General features: G+C 38.3%; 1 protein-coding gene across 3 annotated transcripts in view; it reads left to right on the top strand.

Moving 5' to 3' along the window:
- The window catches only part of NRF1 (nuclear respiratory factor 1), a 117,002-nt gene that overhangs the window by 26,202 nt on the left and 68,605 nt on the right, over window positions 1–22,195 (top strand). Inside the window, exons 2-4 of one of the 3 annotated variants that reach the window (XM_019751361.2) lie at window positions 791–945; window positions 1,348–1,422; window positions 14,238–14,469. In XM_019751361.2, the coding sequence (XP_019606920.1) occupies window positions 14,247–14,469 (223 nt within the window). In that variant the 5' untranslated portion in view covers window positions 791–945; window positions 1,348–1,422; window positions 14,238–14,246. The remainder of the gene's footprint in view (window positions 1–790; window positions 946–1,347; window positions 1,423–14,237; window positions 14,470–22,195) is intronic. The other 2 variants (XM_019751370.2, XM_019751352.2) reach the window with 2 other exon arrangements.

Raw genomic sequence — 22,195 nt, 5'->3', positions numbered from 1 at the left:
ACTTATCTGTATGTTTAGAGTGCTGTTTTTACTGCATTACCTTTCTATGCCTGCTGTAATAGCAAGTCCAGAATTATAATTGTATAGTGACTTAAAGTTTTGTCCTTAAATGATAAGCAACTCATTGGATATGTGTCAAAGACTTAGCTTAGTAAACCAGTCATTTACTCATTTATACAACAGATATTTATTGAATATCAGGATTGTTATCGCATTGCTGTTTATAACAGTGAAAAATAAAAAACAAATGAATGTCTTTTGGGAATTAGTAAATACTGTACATTTTTATAGGGAATGCTATGTAAACATTAAAAAGTGATATAAAAATGTTAACATGAAAATTAGAAATTTTTATTACTACATTTTCAAACGTTTATAAAATAGTATGTTCACTGTAGCCTCGCTTTAGTTTAAAAACAAAACAAAACAAAGCCAACCATGTAAGAAACTCGATTAGGGGTTCTGGTAGAAGCATACTGTGTACACCAAATTGTTAGCTCGGTAATGTGGCCGTCTTGGATGGTGGTTTCTGTTCTTTTTTGTTTTTACTTACCTGTATTTTCTTAGTTACCCCAAAGAACACGTGTCACTTCTGTAATAAATTTTTTAAGCTAAAGATAAAGAAATTAGAGTTGCCAGTCATAGTGTTTTCTTGGAATACTAATGCTAAAATAATCTAGGAGTACCCGATAAGAATTCAGTAAATGTTTGTGGAATGAGAAAAATGATTGAATCGCAGAGGTTCCTAGATTTGTAGTATTGACATTTATACCTTCTTAATTTTATCCAGAGACAAGTTCAGTTATCTCAAAAGAAAAACCATACATTGAACTGTCTGCCAGAATCTAAGAAACAGCTTAGACTGAATGTTGGTTGTGTAATGACAGATCCAGCAGGATTGAGGCTCACCAGACAAGCAGCCAGGCAACAATGCTACGTTTCACAGTAAGCAGATCTGAATAAAAGTGTCCTTTGTGCTTGGCTGAGACTGAGGGGTGGGACTTGTGGCAATTTATGTTATTTCTCCTTAATGGAAATTGAAGCAGCCTCTAATCCTGCTATCACATGACAACTACTTATTTGATTTTTGGTAATTTGGGGAGCAGCTGTGGACAAATGATTTTTCTGCAAAAAGAGCCAGCTGCATTCTGACCCATTTGCAAATAAATGCCTGGGCATGCTAAACTTCCTATCCATCATGTTTCTAATCCCGGGATGGCTTCAGCAACTCACCTGCTTTTTATTGATATTTGTAACTGTTAATAAACATCTGAATATTTGAGAATGCATTTTCTAATCCTTTTTATCATCGTCATCAACATTAATTGGGTACCTTCTCCCACTTAGGGCACTGTGCCAGACAACGGGTTGTAAGCTGTAAGGTGTTGTACAATGTGGATAGACTCCTTTCCTCTTTGACAGGTGGGTCAGCGTTAGCTTTACTTTTAGCAGATGAAATTGCAGTGTAAAGAAGGAATCTGGTGTGGGGGTAGCTGAGAGCTGGGTTGCTTTGGTCCCCCCACTTCTGAATCTGCTTGCTGCCCGGGCGTTCGCTGACGCCCCTTAACTGTGCTGTGTGCTTTTGCAAGCTGTCGCCCCTGCCCGCAGCGCCTTCTTTTATTCTGGCACCTGGCACACTCCTGGCTGAAGACTCCGTCTTCATCGTAGCTACTGGATGTCCTCCTGGTCTTTTCTTCTCAGTGCTCCCTTGGCCCTTAGTGATTATCACGAGAATATGATTCCTTTTTTTTTTTAAATAGCGAAATCCTTTTCACTTAGCTGTCGCTCTTATAACCCAGGGAATTAAGAAACACAATCGGAACTGGGCAGGTAGGGTCTTCATAATGAGTAAAAGAAAGCTTTGCTTTTGATTGTGAACAACTAGGGCAGGGGAGAAGCAGGGTCAGTCTTTCTATCTTTGCATTTTCACAAGGGACAGATTGGTCTGAATTGTATGAACCTCCTTTATTAGAAATTTCTTTAGCAATAATATATAGTGGCCTGTGATTAGAAACAAGTCATTTCATAACAAAACAATACAATGTAGAACCGCACTGTTCAGTCAGAGCTACAGCCTCATGTAGCTATTTAAATTAAAACTAATTAAAACTAAATAAAATAAATTGTAATTTTTTAGTCACAGTTGTCACATTTCATGTGGTCAGTAGCTGTATGTGGTTTATTGGCTACTGTTTTGGACAGTGTAAACTTAGAACATTTCCACCATCACAGAAATTTCTGTTGGACACTGCTAATCTAAAACGTATCGAAGAGTTGATGCATCTTGAAGCATTTGGTGAAGGCAATTCACCTAACTTCTTCTGTATGCAAGGATATTGCAATTGAAGAATTTTAAGCAACCTAAAATTCCTTGCTTTCTTTATATTCTTTGGTTGTGGCACCCTCTAGTGTTTCAGCTTTGATATAGCTATAGCATCATGAAATCTATGATTTGAGTCCAAGAACATTGAGATATTTTGGAAAATTTTGTGGGTTTATGCATTTTTCTAGAGAGGAGACCTGTAGCTTTCACACATCCTCAAAAGGGCCCATAATTCGAAAAAGGTCAAGACTTATTCTCTGGTACAGGTCCTTGTATGGTCAAAACTCCTACTTTGTGACCTATAAGAAGCATTTTTTCTCCCAATACGAAAATCTGTAACTCTCCCTTTGGCATTTCTATGCTTTACCTGTCCTTTTATGTGGAATAACAACAACAGGTTACACTTAGGCAAACACTCATTATGTACCATGTCCCATTTTTAAGCCCTGGTACATATATTAACTCAGTTGATCCTCACAATAATTACATTAAGTAGGTTCTATTATTTTCCCCATTTGAAAGATGATAAAATTAAGGCATATTAGTCAAGTGGAACTTGTCTGAGGTGCTAGTGCGTGTCAGGGCAGGGGTCTGAACGCAGGACGCCGGCTGCTCCCTGCTGTAACAGTGAGCAGGAGCCCGTACGCAGGTATGAGGTGGGATGCGGAGGAGACTTCCCGCCCTTGTACGCTTTGGGTCCAGTTACATAATAAGAAAAAAAATAAATAGCAAATCGCTGCAAGCCGTCCTGGAAGTTAGAGTTAGCACCTAGGATTGATTACCAGTCGATACGCGCAGATCTCATAGTCAGCCGAGAACTACGTGATGGATGCAGGAGGAGGCTGCTGGCGCTCCCGCTTTTTCTGTGACTTGTCCAAGCACCTAACCTAGTCTCTTCAGTGAATAATATGAAAAATCTTTCTGTGACTTTTTGTTGTTATTTCCATAAAAAGATATTTGTTGTATTATTGTGATGTCGATTTTAAGGTTTGCTGGAATGTTAAATGTATTAAGTACCTAAAGAGTGGGTAAGATAGACTCAAGCAGATAAAAGTTTGTGTTTGTATCTCCTACTTCCCTTTCTGTCTGTAGCCATTTCTCACTTCTAAGTGTCCCATTTCTCGCTTCATGAGGCATTTTATACTCTCTAACTTCGCCTTGTTTTAATCATTCATCAAACTCGGGATTTTGAATTCACCTTCCATCAGTGTAGGGAAACAGAAACCCAAGTGGTGCTCTTATAAAAATTTTCCATTGAATCGCTTTATTGACGGTACACAATGTCAATCCATTTTATTGACTTACATAAGTCAGTGTAAAATTTTTGCTGCTTACCAGCACTCTATGAGGAATTTCTGATGAGGGTTACATTTTTTTTTCTTCCCATTGTATCAATCAGGGCCTAGTAAACCATAGAAGGTATTTCAGAAAATTGAATTTTGGCACTTGGTTACGCAGGTGTTGAAGACCGAAAGAGCAAAACGTAGACACTGAGGCAATGCAGATATTCAGAACTACAGGAAGCAGCTACCACCCCTAGCGCTGGGGGAACAGACGACAAGAACCTAGGAGCTCAGAGCTGGGAATCTGATGTCTGAGTGGGATGCCACGCAGCTGGGGCTCAACTACCCGGGGAGAAGGGGCACAGCTGGAGTTGGGAGAGGAAGCTGGCCCCTGTTGCTGGAGCAACACTGATAGGAGTGAAAACAGCAAGGAAATTCCTTCCCTCCTCTTCGCACCTCACACCACTGCCTCCCCTTGGTAAAACCTAACAGGAAGCTAGCAGGCGAGTTTGGTAAGCAGGGTTTGCTGACCAAGTCCAGAGCTGGGTGTAGAGCAGTTCAGATCAAATATAGAAGTGAGAGATAAGCGATGAATAGCCAGCGTGACCTTATTGGGGAATTACAGGAACTGTAATTGCCTGGGGCTTAGCTTTAGTAATTAAAATGTGCAGCCAGTTACCCACAAGCATTTATTAAGGAGCAAATTATGACAGCTGCTATTCATAGAGACTTTAATGGACCTAAGCCCTGCTTTCCGTGAGCTTACAGTATTGTTTTCACAAAACCATCCACTCATCCTTGAGTCATCATGAAGTTGTGTGGTAAAGCTTGTTTTTCTCACGTATTATGTAAAATCATAATTATTAACTGGATTATTGGGCTGTTATTGATATTAATATTAATGAATATTTTACAAGTTTTGTCAACATATTGGAATGAAAAATATTGTGTGATTGCAGCTATACAAAATTCTGTTACTTTCATATGCTCCAAATTAGTTAAGTTAGTCTTAAGGCAAGACTGTTACTGAACTTGAACTGCACTATTCTCTTGGTTCTTAGCATAAGGAAGGGACTTGTTTTTCTAGTGACAATTTGCTGTAGCATGTCATGAAGTTTCAAAAGGATCAGTTCAGAAGGCTATATTACAGTTACTGGTTTTTAAAGTTCATTTTGTTAAAAGTCAAAGTGATACATTCATGTGATAAAGGATCAAATAAAAATATTTACAATAAAAATCAATGGCTTTTTGCCACATTTTTCCCCTACCCCCAGTTCCACTTTTTAGAGACAGTTACTTGAACTGTTTTTGTTTTCTAGTTTAACTATTTTGTTTATAGTATTATCAAACAGTAACTCCTCCATAACTCTAAATAATGTGTCTATACCACTTTTTCTTGATTTATCAAACTTAGCCATTTTTGACTTCATTATATCAAAGAAAGGATGACCTTTCTTTCACGGTATTCCTCGTTTCCCCTCTGCTTTTTTTTTTTTTTTTTTAAGATTTTATTGGGGAAGGGGAACAGAACTTTATTGGGGAACAGCGTGTACTTCCAGGCCTTTTTTCCAAGTCAAGTTGTTGTCCTTTCAGTCTCAGCTGTGGAGGGCACAGCTCAGCTCCAGGTCCAGTTGCCGTTGCTAGTTGCAGGGGGCGCAGCCCACCATCCCTTGCGGGAGTCGAACTGGCAACCTTGTGGTTGAGAGGATGCGCTCCAACCAACTGAGCCATCGGGAGCTCAGCTCAAGGTGCCGTGTTCAATCTTAGTTGCAGGGGGCGCTGCCCACCATCCCTTGCGGAACTTGAGGAATTGAACTGGCAACCTTGTGGTTGAGAGCCCACTGGGCCATGTGGGAATCGAACCGCAGCCTTTGGAGTTAGGAGCATGGAGCTCTAATCGCCTGAGCCACCGGGCCGGCCCCTCCCCTCTGCTTTTGATAGTTGCGCTGTAATACCAGATTCTTCAATCTGCTCTTGCTAGATCTTCAGACTCCCTCTCTGTGTAAAGATAGAATATTGATTGGTACATTGGTGCTCCTAGCCGTTCATCCACCTCTCCTACTTCCTCATTTCTCTCAGCTTTATCTTTGCTTTTACATTGTCATGGTTCATAATCCTTACATTCTGATTTGTATTATATTTAATTTTTTGTATTTTTACCTGTAGTTGGAGTCTGAAAATGGAAAACAGTAGACTGCACACATGACTATGACTTCTTTTTTTGTTTGTTTGGTTGTTTGTGAAGCCCAGTGGTGTGAGAGGGTATTTTTTTCTCTCTGCAAGTCCAGTATCATCCTTGGACTATTTGAGGAGACTGTTCCTAGGAAGGTCAAATGGATTCTTCTTACCTCAAGCACCATATATTACTCAGAATTAAGCCCCATTTTACATTCTCTTTTCACATTGACTTTTGCAGTTTTTTTATTTTTCCTGCTGTGGTGAGACTTTGATCCATTACTGAACATCCCCCAAGAATCAAATCCCATTGCTGACTTTTGGCTTTTTGGAGGCTGTACTGCTGAGTGAAATTTCTGTGAAGTTTAGATCCTGGCCATGTCCAGGAATGTAAGTTGAGCCTCTCGGTTTTCCTGTCTCTGTTTGGACCTTAGATACAGTCTTGCTCTGAGACTTTCCCTTAGGCTGTTCTTGTAGCTTTTCCTTTTGATATGATAATGCAATTGATTAGACTAGTGCTTTCTTTTACATTTAGTTATGCCTTGATTAGATTTCCTGGCCAGCTCTTTTTCCTACATTGATTTTTAAAATACTCTACACTTAATCTCATCCATTATGTGTGAATTAGACTCAGTTGAACTCCCTTGGATATTTCATCCAAATTCCAGTAGCTCCCTTGATATTATGGATTACAACTGCCAGGTGCTCCGAGATGCACAAAAAATCTGTGTTTCTGTGCTTTTCCATTATCTTTCAGTCCCACCCATTGCTGGTCTGGAATGGCAAAAGCAGGAACTCTGTACCAAAACGCCCCACCCCCCATTTATAGTTTATGTGATAAAGAAGAACCTTTAGCTAAGGCCCATGTTGCACTGCGGGTGATGAGCCAGGCTAAGAAAGAGGTTTTAGAAAAATTGTTACCATATCACATTCTTGTTTTGGACATGATTTTTTTTTAACGAAGTGTTGACTAATCTGCTGAACGGCACTGGCTCCAGGTGATAAACAGATACGCCTTGGATGTGGTGTTTAGAGTCACAGGTGGTTATGTATTGCCAGTGCTGTCACCTTGCTTCTCACATCTATTCAGAGGAGTCACTGCTAGGTCCATCTGCTGGCTCTCCATTTTGGGCACGGTCGTGAAATGATTTGTTAGAGACATTGGTTCCCTGTTGTTTGCCTTGCTTTATGTTTATCTCAGTTGTGGGAGTTAATATAATAAAGAAGGGCTTTTTACCAAGACATGGAAACAACCTAAGTGTCCTTCAGCCAATGAATGGATAAAGAAGATGTGGTACATATACGCAAGTGACTACTACTCAGCCACCAAAAAGGATGAACCATTGCCATTGGCAACAGCACTGGTGGATCTTAAGGGTATCATGCTAAGTGAAATACATCAGATGGAAAAGGACAAGAACCGTATGATTTCACTCATATGTGGGCTATAAAACAAGAAGCAACAAATGAACACACAAAAAATTCAGTAGACACAGATAACAATATGGTGGTTACCAGAGGGGAATCGGGTTGGGAGAGGATGAAGAGGGTAAAGGGGGTCAAATATATGGTGATGGAAGGAGATTAGACTTTGGGTGGTGAGCACACGATGCAATATACACAGGATGTAGTATAGAACTATATACTTGAAACTTATCTAATCTTATTAACAAATGTCACCCCAATAAAATTTTTAAAGAATAAAAAAAGGAGGCTTTTTAGATGCCTGACTCAAAATCTTTTGCACACAATTTTAAAAAACGTATCATCAGAGATGGATGTGTAATTAATTTAAAGGTGAAGAAATTGAGGCCTGGTCCTTGCAAGACTAGTCAGGTAATGAGTCAAGGACAGAATCATGAAGACAGGAACTCTTTGGCATCATCATAACAATTAATATTGAGTATTTATGTGCTGAGCATTGTTCTTCACTTTACCTGGATCATCTCATTTAATCCTCACATCTTTTTTTAAACTATTATTTCTAAATAGCCTCATATCCTTTTGAGGATAGGAACTACCTTTTTCTTTTCATTAAAAAAAAAAAAGTTGAAATGGAGGTTTAGAGGTTAAATAACTTGTCCAGGAGTTCTGGATATCTTTAGTCTGTGCAGTTTTTTTAAATTCATGTTATCTAACATGTTTTCGTCTATTAGCAGTTCCTATCAGTGTTGCTATCCAGAGCATCTGACTCCTTGTTGATGGAAGATTAAAAGCATCACTAAAAATGGCCTGGTCAGGGTAGGGCTCGACGAGCTCCAGCCAGTGTATGCCAGTCTGACTTCCTGTTGTGTTTATTATTTTTTGAAAACATTGAAAGCGTCATGTACAAGTAGCCCACTCTGGTTCAAAGAAGTCTGAAATACTTTTGCCTTTGCTTTTTACAGAGTATGCTAAATAAAAATGGTTAGAAAGGCTGAAGGATGGGATAGAAAGAGGTAGAAAGAGGGGAGACACTGGGCAGAAGTGACAAGCCTGTGAAACAGACAACCCTATTGATTTATGCTGTGAACTGCATTCTGGAGAAGAGAATTGAAATCCATTATGCCAAGTGCATAGCGTACAAATCCCTTTGAAACGCAGTTAGATGCCATCTAATCCCAAATCATTTAAAAACGATTTTGAAGTACCCAGAATTCTAAAATGCCCCAAGCAGTTTGTTTCGTAGACTAGAAGAACAGTGAAATGGATGGAAAAATAGTATTTTAATGCTGTCTTTCTCTCATATACTGTGTTTAATTGTGTCACTTAAATAGTGTGTTAAATTACATTGTAGATATGTGCTGATCTGGGAAGTAGAATGTATTCCCTTGAATATTCTAAAACACACCAAACATAGGATATGGAAGAAACCTTATCAGGCATCTCTCTTTAAAAAAAATTTTATTTTGACATAATTTTAGACTCCTAATCTTTTTGGATATGTGGTATCCTGTGGGGTTTTCTGTTTTTTTGTAATTAAAGTGAATTTTATTTTGAAATGCAGAATGCACCTTGAGATAACTGAATAATCCCAAAGTTAAGAATCATGTTAGAAGGATGAGTTATGATATGTATAATGGTGTGAGAGTGAAAAGAGAGAATTAAAAGTTAAAGCCTCCCTGCCCCCAAAAGGAAACAGCCCAAGAATATACAACAGAAATCAAGAGCCCCAGAAAAGTAAAAAGTTGGGCAGCTACATGGAAAAGTTGACACGAAGAAGAAAGACATAACAGGGTGAGGCTTAAGAAAGCAATTACTCAAGAGGGACAAAGGATTTAGAAGCCCTCAAAGCAGGAAAAGGAAAGTTTAGCAATAGAGTAAAATAAAAATGAGAGAAGAATTTTGCATAAATAATTATGTTATTTTTACTTGTAGCCCTGAAAGTCATATTTCTGTATTTACATGGCTGCATTTTGGGGGGTGGGGGTAAAGTCTAGCTATGCATGTTGTCAAATTTCAAATGTGTGTGTGTGTGTGTGTGTATGGAGGGTGTTACGTAAGTAGAGATTATGTTAGTGCACAAGTGAGACACTCAGCTTTTAAAATTGCATCAAAATTTAAACTATATATACTCTTGAGTGAAAAATTTTACCGTTAAGAATTTATTTTTTTTTAAATAAAATAGGGGTGGTAAAGGAAGGTAAAAGGGGTCAAATATATGGTAATGGAAGGAGAACTGACTCTGGGTGGTGATCACACAATGCACTATATATAGATCAGGGGTGTCCAGACTGCGGCCCACGATCCATTTTTTATTGGCCAGCAGCAAATTCCAAAAGTATATTTAGTTTACTTAAATAAACCAGGTGAGGCAATACGTACTTCACCTCAAGTGAGTGGCCCGGCTGTTTGTGTATTTTACCACATATGGCCCTTGGTGAAAAACGTTGAAAAAAGTTTGGACACCCCTGATATAGATGATGTCTTACAGAATTACACTTGAAACCTATGTAATTTTATTAACCAATGTCACCCCAATAAACTTTAAAAAAAATATAGTATGCAAAGTGTTTTTTAACGATAATAAGGCAGTTTTATCACTCTGCTCTAAGATTAGTAATTTCTTCTTTACATAGTAGTTAGCTGGTGCCAGGGATGTTTTTCTTTTTAATTGTGGTAAAACACACATAACAAACTTTATCATCTTAACCATTTTTAAGTATATTGTTCAGTAGTGTTAAGTATATTCACACTGTTGTGCAACCAATTTCCACAACCTTTTCATCTTGCAAAACTGAAACTATACCTGTGAGACAACTCCCCACGTCTCCCCCTCCCCAGCCTCTTGAAACCACCCCTCTACTTTCTGTCTCATAAATGTGACTACTCTGGGGACCTCACATGAGTGGAATCATACAATATTTGTCTTTTTGTGACGGGCTTATTTCACTTAGCAGAACGTCCTCAAGGTTCATTCATGTTGTAGCATGTGTCAGAATTTCTTTTTCTTTTTCTTTTCTCCCCCCGCAACCCCCACCTTTACTGAGGTATAATTAACAAATAAAATTGAGGAGAAGGTATAGTTTTCCCTTGTACCCCTCCCCACCCCCCGCACTGGTGCATTTGTTACAATGGATGAACCTACATTGACCTGTCCTTATCACCCCAAGTCTCTAATTTACATTATGGACCACGTTTGTGTTGTATATTATATGGTTTTGCGCAAATGTATAATGACATGTATCCAGCATGACAGTATCATACAGAGTAGTTTCGCTGCCCTAAAAATCCTCTGCTCCACCTATTGATTCCTCCTTCCCCTCCCCCCACCCCTGGCAACCACTGATTCTTTTACTATCTCCATAGTTTTGCCTTTTCCAGAACTTCACACTGAAGTTGGAATCATAAAATATGTAACCTTTTCAGGTTGTCTTCTTTGACTTAGCAATATGTGTTTAAGTTCCTCCATGTCTTCTTATGACTTGATAACTCATTTTTTTGTAGTTGTGAATAATATTCCATTGTCCAGATGCACCACAGTTTGCTTATTCATTCACCTATTGAAGGACATTTTGGTGGCTTCCAAGTTACAGTGATTATGACTAAAGCTGCTGTAAACATCTGTGTGCAGGTTTTTGTGTGGACATGTTATTTTTTTATTTTTTATTTTTAGATTGTTTTTAATTGGGGAAGGAGAACAGGACTTTATTAGGGAACAGTGTGTACTTCCAGGACTTTCCCAAGTCAAGTTGTTGTCCTTTCTGTCTTAGTTGTGGAGGGTGCTGTTCAGCTTCAAGTTGTTGTCCTTTCAGTCTTAGTTGTGGAGGGCGCAGCTCAGTCCAGGTCCAGTTGCCGTTGCTTGTTCATCCCTTGCGGGAGTCAAACCAGCAACCTTGTGGTTGAGAGGACACGCTCCAACCAACTGAGCCATCTGGGAGCCCAGCGGCAGCTCAGCTCAAGGTGTCGTGCTCAATCTTAGTTGCAGGGGGTGCAGCCCACCATCCCTTGCGGGACTCGAGGAGTTGAACCAGCAACCTTGTGGTTGAGAGCCCACTGGCCCATGTGGGAATCAAACCAGCAGCCTTTGGAGTTAGGAGCATGGAGCTCCAACCGCCTGAGCCACCGGGCTGGCCCTGGACATAAGTTTTTAACTCCTTTGGGTACATACCATGAAGCACAATTGCGGGATTGTGTGGTATATTTGGTTTTGTAATAAGCTTCGAAACTCTCTCCCAAAGTGGCTGCACCATTTTGCATTCCCACCAACAGTGAATGCCTGTTGCTCCACATCCTCACCAGCATTTAGTGGTGTTGGTGTTTGGATTTTAGCCATTCTGGTAAGTGAGTAGTGTTACCTCATTGGGTTAATTTGCAGTTCCCTAATGGCCTCTTTTCACATGTTTATTTACCATCTGTGTATCTTTTTTGGTGAGGTGTCTCTTCAGGCCTTTTGCCACTTTTTATTTGGGTGGTTCATTTTCTCATTGTTCAGCTTAAGAGTTCTTTGTATATTTTGGAAAACAGTTCGTTACCAGATCTGTCTTTTGCAAATGTTTTCTCCCAGGATGTTGCTTGTCTTCTCATTCTCTTTCATAGAGTGTGTCTTTCATAGAGCAGAAATTTCTAATTTTAATGACATCTAGTTTGTCAGTTATTTCTTTTCATGGATTGCGTCTTTGGTGTTGTATCTAAAACATCGTTGCCATACCCAAGGTCATCTAGACTGTCTCCTAGAAGTCGTGTGTTTTACGTTTAGGTCTTTGAACTTCAGAATCCGTTTATCAATATCCATGAAATAACTTTCTGGGATTTTGATTGGGATTGCATTGAATCTATAGATCAAGTTAGGATATTTCGATATTATTGAGTCTTCCTAACCACGAACATGGAATATATCTCTATTTATTTACTTCTTTAGTTTCTTTCATCAGTTTTGTAGTTTTCTTCATATAGATGTTATCCATATTTTGTTAGATTTATAGCTAAGTATTTCATTTTTTGTTCCCAATGTAAATGATACTGTGTTTTTAATTTCAAATTTGATTTGTTCATTGCTGGTATATAGGAAAGTGATTGACTTATGTATATGAACTTTGCATCCTGCAACATTGCTGTAATCACTTGTTAGTTTCAGGAGTTTTTTTACTGCCTTGGATTTTCTACATAGACAATCATGTGTCATCTTGAACAAAGACAGTTTTTTCCCCCTTCCCAATCAGTATAACTTTTATTTCTTTTTCTTGTCTTGCTGCATTAGCTAGGATTTCCAGTATAATGTTGTAAAGGAGTGAGGAGAGCGGTCATCTTTGCCTTATTCCTGATCTTAGCAGGAAAGCTTCTGTAGTAGCCCCCCTTTATCCATGGTTTTGCTTTCTGCAGTTTCGTTATTCCATGGTCACGTGTCATGTCTCAGTGATCTAGGATTATCTGAACTACAGCGATCCTCCTTCTGATGTGTTATCAGAAGGTCAATGGTAGCCTAATGCTAGTGTCACAATGGCCTTCATCATTCACTTCATCTCATCACATAGACATTGTATCATCTGACATCATCACAAGGAGGGTGAGTCCAGTACAATAAGATAATTTGTGGGAGAGAGAGACCACATTCACATAACTTTTATTATAGTGTATTATATTACTCCTACTTTATTATTATTGTTGTTAATCTCTTACTGCGTCAAATTTATAAATTAAACTTTATCATAGGTATGTACGTATAGGAAAAAAACATAGTATATATAGGATGTGGTACTATCTATGGTTTTAGGCATCCACTGGGGGTCTTGGCATGTACCCTCTGTGAATCAGGGGCAACTACTGTAGTTTCTCACCATTAAGTATGACGTTAGCTATAGATCTATTGTAGTTTTTTTATCAAGTTGAAGAAGTTGCTCTCTATTCCTAGTTTGCATTTCTTCCTTTTAATAATATTCCATTGTGTACATATGTACAATTTGTACACCCATTCATCCATCAGTAGATAGTTGAGAGCTTGTACCTTTTGGCTATTGTGAATAATGCTGTTACCAATGTGGTTATGTATAAATAGCCCATTGAGACCCTGTTTTCAGTTCGTCTGGGTATAGACAGACCAGGAAGTGGAATTGCTGGGTCATATGATAATTCCTTTTAAAGTTTTTTGAGGAACAAATATGCAAAGTTTTATATACAGGGATGCTTACTGCACTGATGTTTATCATAGCAAAAATTTGGAAGCAGCCTTGCTGTGTATCAGTAGGTGACCAGTTGCATAATTATGGCCCACGCATACAGTGAAGTATTCTGCACCTGTTTAGAAAGGTGTGGTAAATCTGTATGTTTTGACCTGTCAAATGTGCAGATATATTGTAATATGAAGAAAGCAAACTATAGACTAATATGTGTAACGTGAATCTGTTTTTATTTTAAATCATATGTATGTATGTATGCTTCAAAACATTTAATGATAATGCACTTCTCTGTAGGTTGGTGGGGGGAAGAGGGGACAGATTGTAAGTGCAGGAGAAGAGCAAACCTTTATCTTACTACTTTATGAATTACTGCATCATTTCAGGGTTTACAAGAAGCACAGTTTTATAAGCAGAAAAACCAATTTGAATAATTACATTTTTGGGAAAAAAGTTGGAACTCCCATTTGTCTATGAAATACAAAGAAAATGTTAAGTATTTCATTTACTTACTAAGTGTTTTTATGTCTATAATGTCAAATGCGAAGTCACTAGGAACTTTTAAATACCCTTTTATTTTTATATTTAAGTGTCTTTTATTGTTACGTGTAATATCAAAGGTATTTATTCTTTTGTGACCTGAGGCATAAAATTAGCACAGTGAATTTCCATCGAAAAGGTTTTATATAAGGAAAATCTACCATTTTTAGGTCTTATTTGAATGGTGCTTCCCATTTCCTGTGACTTGGTGGGGTGAGGTATATAGTGAAATCAAAGGTTTCCTGTGCTCGCAAGGGAACTCTGAGTTTAAGCATTTCATTACATTACACACTGAGTCTTGTTCTTTGCCTTTTTTCCTGACAGTAGCCCTTCATGGAGGAACACGGAGTGACCCAAACTGAACACATGGCTACCATAGAAGCCCATGCAGTGGCCCAACAAGTACAGCAGGTCCATGTGGCCACCTACACTGAGCACAGTATGCTGAGTGCTGACGAAGACTCACCTTCTTCTCCAGAAGACACCTCTTATGATGATTCAGACATACTCAACTCCACAGCGGCTGATGAGGTAACCGCCCATCTGGCTGCTGCAGGTAATGTTGTTTGGATTGGAAGCTCTTGGTAGCGGGCATAGCTGCAAGAACCCAGGATGCAGCCACCCTCTCATCTATCTTCATATCACATCTTCACGATTTTGTTTTAATCCTTGCTTTTACAACTTCTGTCGGTATCATACTGAGATGTAAGTTCTAGAATCATACAGTATTAGTGATATGACTTTGGTTTTGTGTTTTTCATCCATTCTAACAATCTTTTGACTTTTAACTGAAGAAGCGTTTAGTCCATTTACATTCAGTGTAATCACTGATACATTTAGGTTTGAACATATCGTGTTTACTATATGCTTTCTCTTTATCCAGTTGATCGGTGTTTACTTTTCCTTCATGTATTCTTTTGGAGTGATTGAAACATTTTTATTTTTCAGTTTTTTCTTGTTAGTTTGGAAATTAATATACTTTTACTTTTAGTGGTACCCCTAGAAATTATAACACACATCCTTTATTTATTTCAAAATATTATGTGTTGGTACTTTTGTCCTCTTTTTTAAAATAATTTTTTATTTTTCAATTACAGTCGACATACTTTATTATATTAGTTTCAGGTGTGCAACATAGAGATTAGACATTTATATAACTTACTGAGTGATCACCCAATAAATCTAGTACTCATCCCACACCATACATAGTTACTATAGTATTATTGACTATGTTCCCTATGCTGTACTTTACATCCCTGTGACTATTTTGTAACCATCAACTTGCATCTCTTAATCCCGTCCGCCCTTCACCCATCGCCCCAAACCCCCTCTCATCTAGCAGCCATCAAAATGTTCTCGGTGTCTTTGAGTTTGTTTCTGTTTTGTTTGTTTGTTTATTTTGTTTTTTAGGTTCCACACTAAGTGAAATCATACGGTATTTGTCCTTTTTGTTTACTTATTTCAGTCAGCATAATAGCCTTTGGTCCATCCATGTTGTTTCAGATGACAAGATTTCATTCCTTTTTATGGCTGAGTAATGTACCGTTGTATGTATGTACTCTCTTCTTTATTCATTCATCTATTGATGGACACTTAGGTTGCTTTCCTATCTTGGCTATTGTAAATAATGCTACAGTGAACATATAGATGCGTATGTCTTTTCAAATTCGTGTTTTGAGTTTCTTTCGATAACTACCCAGCAGTGGAATCACTGGGTCCTTCTTTGTCTATTGTTTATTGCCTTTATTTTGAAGTCTGTTTTATCTGGTATAAGTATTGCTACTCCAGGTGTTTGTTTTTTTTTCATTTCCATTTTCATGAAATATCTTTTCCCATCCCTTACTTTCAGTCTCTGTGTGTCTTTCGATCTGAAGTGAGTCTTGTGTAGGGAGCGTATGTAAGGGTCTTGTTTTGTTATCCATTAAGCCCCCCTATGTCTTTTGATTGGAGCATTTAATCCATTTACATTTAAAGCAATTGTTTATAGATATGTAGTTATTGCCATTTTATTATTCAGATTTTTAAATCTTTTTTCTTCTTCTTCTTAAAGAAGTCCCTTTAACATTTCTTGTAATTCTGGTTTGGTGTTGATGAACTCCTTTTAACTTTTTCTTGTCTGGTAAGCTCTTTATCTGTCCTTCTATTCTAAATGACAGCTTTGCTGAGTAGAGTAATCTTAGTTGTAGGCCCTTACTTTTCATCACGTTGAGTATTTCATACCAGTCGCTTCTAGCCTGCAAAGTTTCTGTTGAGAAGTCAGCTGACAATCTTATGGGAGCTCCCTTACAGGTAACTAACTGCTTTTCTTTTGCTGCTTTTACAATTCTCTCTCTGTTTTTAAGCTTTGGTATTTTGATTATGGTGTGCCTTGGTGTGGGCCTCTTTAGTTCATCTTATTTGGGACTCTGCGCTTCCTAGGCTTGTATGTCTATTTCCTTCACCAGGTTAGGGAAGTTTTCCATCATTTTTTCAAATAGGTTTTCAATTCCTTGCTCTCTCGCTTCTCCTTTTGGTATCCCTGTGATGCAAATGTTTTTACACTTGATGTTGTCTCAGAGTTCTTAGACTAACCCCAGTTTTTTGGAGGTTTTTTTTTTTTTTCTGTTCTGATTGTGTGTTTTCTGCTACCTTAGCTTTTAAATTGCTGATTTGATCCTCTGCTTCATCTAATCTACTGCTGATTCCCTCTAATGTGTTCTTCATTTCAATGATTTTATTCTGTATTTCTGACTGCTTCTTTTTTGTTTCTTATCTCCATTTTTATGTTTTGTATCTCTTCGTTGAATTTATCACTGAGATCATTGAGTATCCTTATAACCAGCGTTTTGATTTCTACATCTGGTAGATTATTTGTCTCCATTCTATTTAGATCTTTCTCTGGAGCTTTGTTCTGATCTTTCATTTGGAACACGTTTCTTTGTCTCTTTATTATGGCTGCCTCCCTATGTTTGTAAGTATTAGGTAGAACTGCTATATATCTCACGGTCTTGGTAGAATGGCCTTGTGCAATAGGTGTCCTTTGGGGCCCAATGGCACAGTCTCCCTGGTCACCTGAGCCAGGTGTTCCAGCTGTGTCCCTTGTGTGGGTTGTGTGTGTCCTCCTGTGTAGTTGAACCTTGATTGCTGTTGGCACGTCAATGGGGGGATTGACCCTCAGGCTGATTGATTGTGAGGAGTAGCTCTGACTACAGCGGAGTTGCTATTGTGCAGAAGCTGACCCTATGGAACAGGCTCTGGTCCTTGCTGAGTCTGCTGTGTGGGTGTGTCATTTGTGGAGGTGGTTGGGTGGTGCTCTGGTGTGGTCTGAAACTGGTTACCTGGTGTGTTGGTTCTGGGGCCTCTTGGGAGGGGCTCTGATGCAGGCCAGTGTCAGCCACTGCCTCTGCCCCTTTCTATGAGCTACAAAGTGATCTGCAGGTGGTTGCCAGTTGTGCTGGGCTTGGGGGTGCCTGGGAGAGGCTAAGCTGTGAACTGAGGGTGACTGCTGCCAGTGATGGGCTAAGGGCTGCTTAGTAAGAGGTACGGGACATGCCAAAACTGCTTGTTTGGGGTTTGTGAAACTTTAAGAGATTTTAAGAAAGTCCACAGCATGAGCCAAGACAGGTCATTTGGATGGAAAAGCCACTAGAAGCAGCTTGGGTGGGCCCAAAATTTGGGTGGGGCCCAAATTTGGGTATCAGCGAATCACCAGGGCGGTGTGAACAGCGTTAGCCAGATTGATGGAGATTCAGATATGGTGGCCGCCTACCTCTGCCCGCTGGTTTGGGAGTGGGCTCAACAAAGGAACTATGGCTTCTGCCAGCACTTCCACCTGGGAGAAAGCTGCCCCTTTGGCCCTTGTCCTGAAGCCAGACTATTCAGTTCTTCTCCATATGTCCCTGGTGCCTTTTGAGCTGCTGCCCCAGCACTGGAGTTCAGAACCCATGAGTCTGTCAGTGAATAAATCTGTGTGTGAGCCCTTAAGAGGAGTTCCAAGCCCTCCAACAGCCTTCCATCTCACTCAGCCACAATCTCTGCTGGTTTTCACAACCAGAAGTTAATGGGACATTTCCCCCAGTACTGGAACCCTTGGTTGAGGAGTCCAGTGTATGGCTGGGACCCCTCACTCCTCGGGGGGGGACCTGCAGTCGAGATATCCCTCCTAATTTTTAACGGCCACATACGGGTGTGGGACCAGCGCATTCAGCTTCTCCGCCCTTCCTGTGAGACTGGAAGTGGCTTCTTCTGTAAATCCTTAGTTGTAGGACTTCTGTTCAGCTAGACTTCAGGTGATTCTCAGTGATGGTTGTTCTGTAGTTTAGTTATGATTTTGAGGTGGTCATGAGAGGGGACCAGCACAGCATTTACCTACTCTGCCGTCTTGACCAGATGCCACTTTTGTCTTCTTTAGGGATAATGCAAGTTTTTAGAGCACTGAAATTTCATTCCCCTGCTCCTGACCTATATGCTTTTGTTGTCCTCTGTATTAATTCTTTGGATATTTTAATCCCTACAAGACATTATTTTTGTTTTATAAAACTTGTTTCTGAGAATTTTTCTTCTGCCTAAAGATACCATTTAGTATTTTCTTCCGCATGGATCTGCTAGTAGCAGTCTCTCGACTTTTGCTTGTTTGCAAATGTTGTTATTTAACCTTCAGTCTCGAAGGGTGTTCTCACTGGATATAGAATTCTAAGCTGCCAGTTATTTTCCTTCCTCATATTGAAGATACTATTCCACTGTCTGCTGGTTTCTATCCTTGCATTAGAGAATTCAGCTGTTTCATTCCTACAGCTATTCCGTTGAAGGTTATCTCCTACATAGGTCCCTCCTCCAACTGCTTTTAAGATTTTCTGTCTTTCGTTTTTATGATATATCTGGCTCTGGAGTTCTCATTTATTTTGTGTAGGATTCTTTGAACATCTTAAATCTGTGGATTGATGCCTTTGATTAGTTGTGAAAAATCTTAGCCACTAGATTTTGCTTCAGTTTTGCTTTTGCTCCATTCCACCTCTTTTTCTTGTATGACTGCAATTAAATATGTTGTCTTCCTGTGTGAGTCCTTTATGTCTCTTACCCTCTATTCTGTTTTACTATCCTCTTGTCTCTTATGCTTCATTTTAAGTAGTTTCTTCTAGTTTATTAATTTTTCTCTTCAGCTGTGTGTAAGGTGCATTTAAATCTGTCCATAGAGTTACTAATTTTAGTAATAGTTAATTGTTTTATTTTGTTTCTAGTTTTGAATTTCTAGTGTATTTTTTTCCCTCCCACATTTGCACTATTACAATTTTTAGTTGAAATTTTTAAAAACTCTCCCTGAGTAAAGTAAACATGATTTTACAATCCATTTGGTACTTTCACTCTCTGAAGTACCTGTGGGTCTTTTTGTTATATGTTGTTAGTGCTGTTTCTTGTTCATGTTTTTTTTCTCTCTTCATATATTGGCTATATTTGAAAGAATGCTGTGTTTGGAAGATATTTTTAGACATAAGGTGGGATCTAGAATAATATTATCATTCTCTATAAAGGATTTTTGTTTCCTTCTGCCACATGCCTGAGGGTACTAGCAATCCTGGATCATCTTAAACCAATTTAACATTTTGAGATTTTTCTGGGCCACTAAATTACCTAAAAATGAGCTATATTTTGTACCATTCTCTTTGCTATTTACATTGTATATTTAGCATTATATGGAAGACTCCGTGTAAACCATGCCTGGATGGATCTAATAATTGTATTTACCTTAGGAGATACTGAGGACAAGCTTGACAGGAAATCAGTTATCAGGAATGGCCACAATACTACATTTTTTTAGTATATGCTGTATTTAAGGGGAGAAAGGCAGATATAGTGAATAATCTTATTACTGTCAGTTATTGTGTGGTTTTGGAATGGTGAATGTGAAAATAAGGCTTAGTGGCAAAACACATATGAAATATTTGTAAAATGGATTTTTGAAATGTTTATACTTTCCAGAAGAGGGCATTCTAACATAATGAATCCAGGTCAACTTCTTTCTTAGGAAAGAAGATGCTTTTGAGACATAGTTTTGCTTTATTACTGTACTGCATTATCGTGGTATTAAGATTAAGACAGGACTTTAACCCTTTCATGTGGCAAATGTGGAAACTGAGGCCCACGTGGTAAAAATGATTTACCATTCAATCATTCAACAATTATTGAGCGATTGCTGTATACTCTATATTACTATATATGGATGCTATGAACAAGACTGTCAAGAGCTTGCTTCTAAAGAAGTTTAAAGACCAGTGGTGGGGAGAACGGTACAAACAATAAAGTAAAATATTTTCAGAAAGCACTGAGTGCTCTGAAGAAAATAATGAAACAAGGTAAATGGAGAGGGAAAAGCAACAGGTAGCTGCCTTTTCTAATCCTATTCCTTTCCCTCCACTGACCTACTTCTATTTTGGTCTTTATCATTCGCTTAACTTTTCTATATATTTTTGCTGTATGTCAATAAACAACATTTAGCATTGTTTAGCATATTTTAAATTTTATATGAATGGTATCATGTGATCTTATCTTTCTATAATATGTTTATTTCATTCAGTGTTATTTTTCTGAGGTTCATTCATATTGATAATGTGGCTATGTGTTTTCATTTTAGCTATTATTTGGTGTTCCATTCATTATCTGAATATCTCATAAATAACTTGGGTTGTTTATAATATTTTGCAATTACGATTGCTGCAAATGAAAATTGTCCTGCATGTTTTCTTGTGCATATTGTGAGAGTTCCTCTTGGCATTGGCTTTCAAGCTCTTTTGTCACTGTCCCACAGTAATACGTCTTACATTGTAAGCTAGAATACACAATTGCACGTATGACTGAAATGACACTTTCTCATGAAGGAACAACTCACCCCTACTACAAGTGACACGTTCTCTGATATGTCCTAGTCTCTTTCACTTTACTGCATTTTATTAAAAACAAACAAACTACTCATGAGCCACCAAAAGGCGGATACCTGCAGTTTAAAAAACACTGCTTGAGGTGTACCCAGGAGGAATTGAAGGGCAAAGATGGGCACATTTTCAGTTTTACTAGATATTCCAAATGTACTTGCACATCGTTACAGTAGTTTACATTCCCACAAGCAGCATACGAGAGTGCCTGTTGCTCGTCCTCGTCGCCTCTGGGATTGTCAATACGTTTTCGTTTCTGCCAGTCTGATGGTCTGAAATAATTTCTTACTGTTGGTTTGATTTGCTTCACTCTACTAGCTAGAGGTTCCAACCAGTGCAGGAAGACAAGATAAAGATAGAGCACCATTTCAGATCTTTATTGAGTATTTTTCTTCTTTTGAGTATTTCTTGTTTATACCTTTGTCCCTTTTTCAACTGGGTTGTCAGTCTATTTTTCTTATTGACTTGATATATATAGAGAGAGATATATAGATATAGATGTATACATATGTATATATATGTATGTATATGTATACCCATCCATCTATCTCTCTATATTTTTTAAATTCTTTTCTTGATAATATGCATTGCAATTATATTCTCCCAGTTTTTTGCCCACTCCCTCCCCCAATTTTTTCTTATTTCTTTTGATCATAAAAGTTTTTATTTATATTATTATGAAATTTATCAGTCTTTTACCTTACAGTTTATCCTTTTGGCATCTCTTTAAGAAATTCTTAAGCCTTAGTTTATAAATACTCTCCAATCATTTACTGTAGAAGTTATAAAGTTATTTTTGTTTTTGTTTTGTTGATGCTGTTGTTTTTCATTTAGGTCTTTAATCCACCTGTAGTTTTTTGTGGATGGTATGATGTAGGGATCTAGTTTCATTATTTTTTCATACAGTCAGTCAGTTGTCCCAGCACCATCCTTTTAATAGTCCATCCTATTTCTTACCTCTGTCTTCTGCCACAGGAGCGTGTTTGTGAACAAATTCAGTTGTATTGGTTTCTCTATCCCAGGCAGTTTCACGCTGTCTTAATGACTATAGCTTTAGAGTAACTATTAATATTTGGTAGGATAAGTTTTCCTACTACTTCTTAAAATCTTCAAAATTGTGCTGCCTATTTTTTGGCCTTTTGCACTTTCATTTAAATTTTAAGATCGGTTTATCGAGTTTCACAGAAACCCCTATTGGGATTTTTATTTAAATGCTGAGGATGTGGAGAAATTAGAACCCTTGTATGCTGTCAGTAGGAATGTAAAATGGTGCAACCTCTATGGAAAACAATATGAAGTTTCCTCAAAAAATAAAAAATGGAACTACCATGTGATCCAGCGATTCCACCTCTGGATATTTATTCAAAAGAATTGAAA

Source organism: Rhinolophus sinicus, linkage group LG11 (assembly GCF_036562045.2).
Source record: "Rhinolophus sinicus isolate RSC01 linkage group LG11, ASM3656204v1, whole genome shotgun sequence".
Classification (NCBI taxonomy): Eukaryota; Metazoa; Chordata; class Mammalia; order Chiroptera; family Rhinolophidae; genus Rhinolophus; species Rhinolophus sinicus.
Note: the sequence above shows the minus strand (reverse complement) of the source record. Positions and strands in the feature narration are given on the sequence as shown.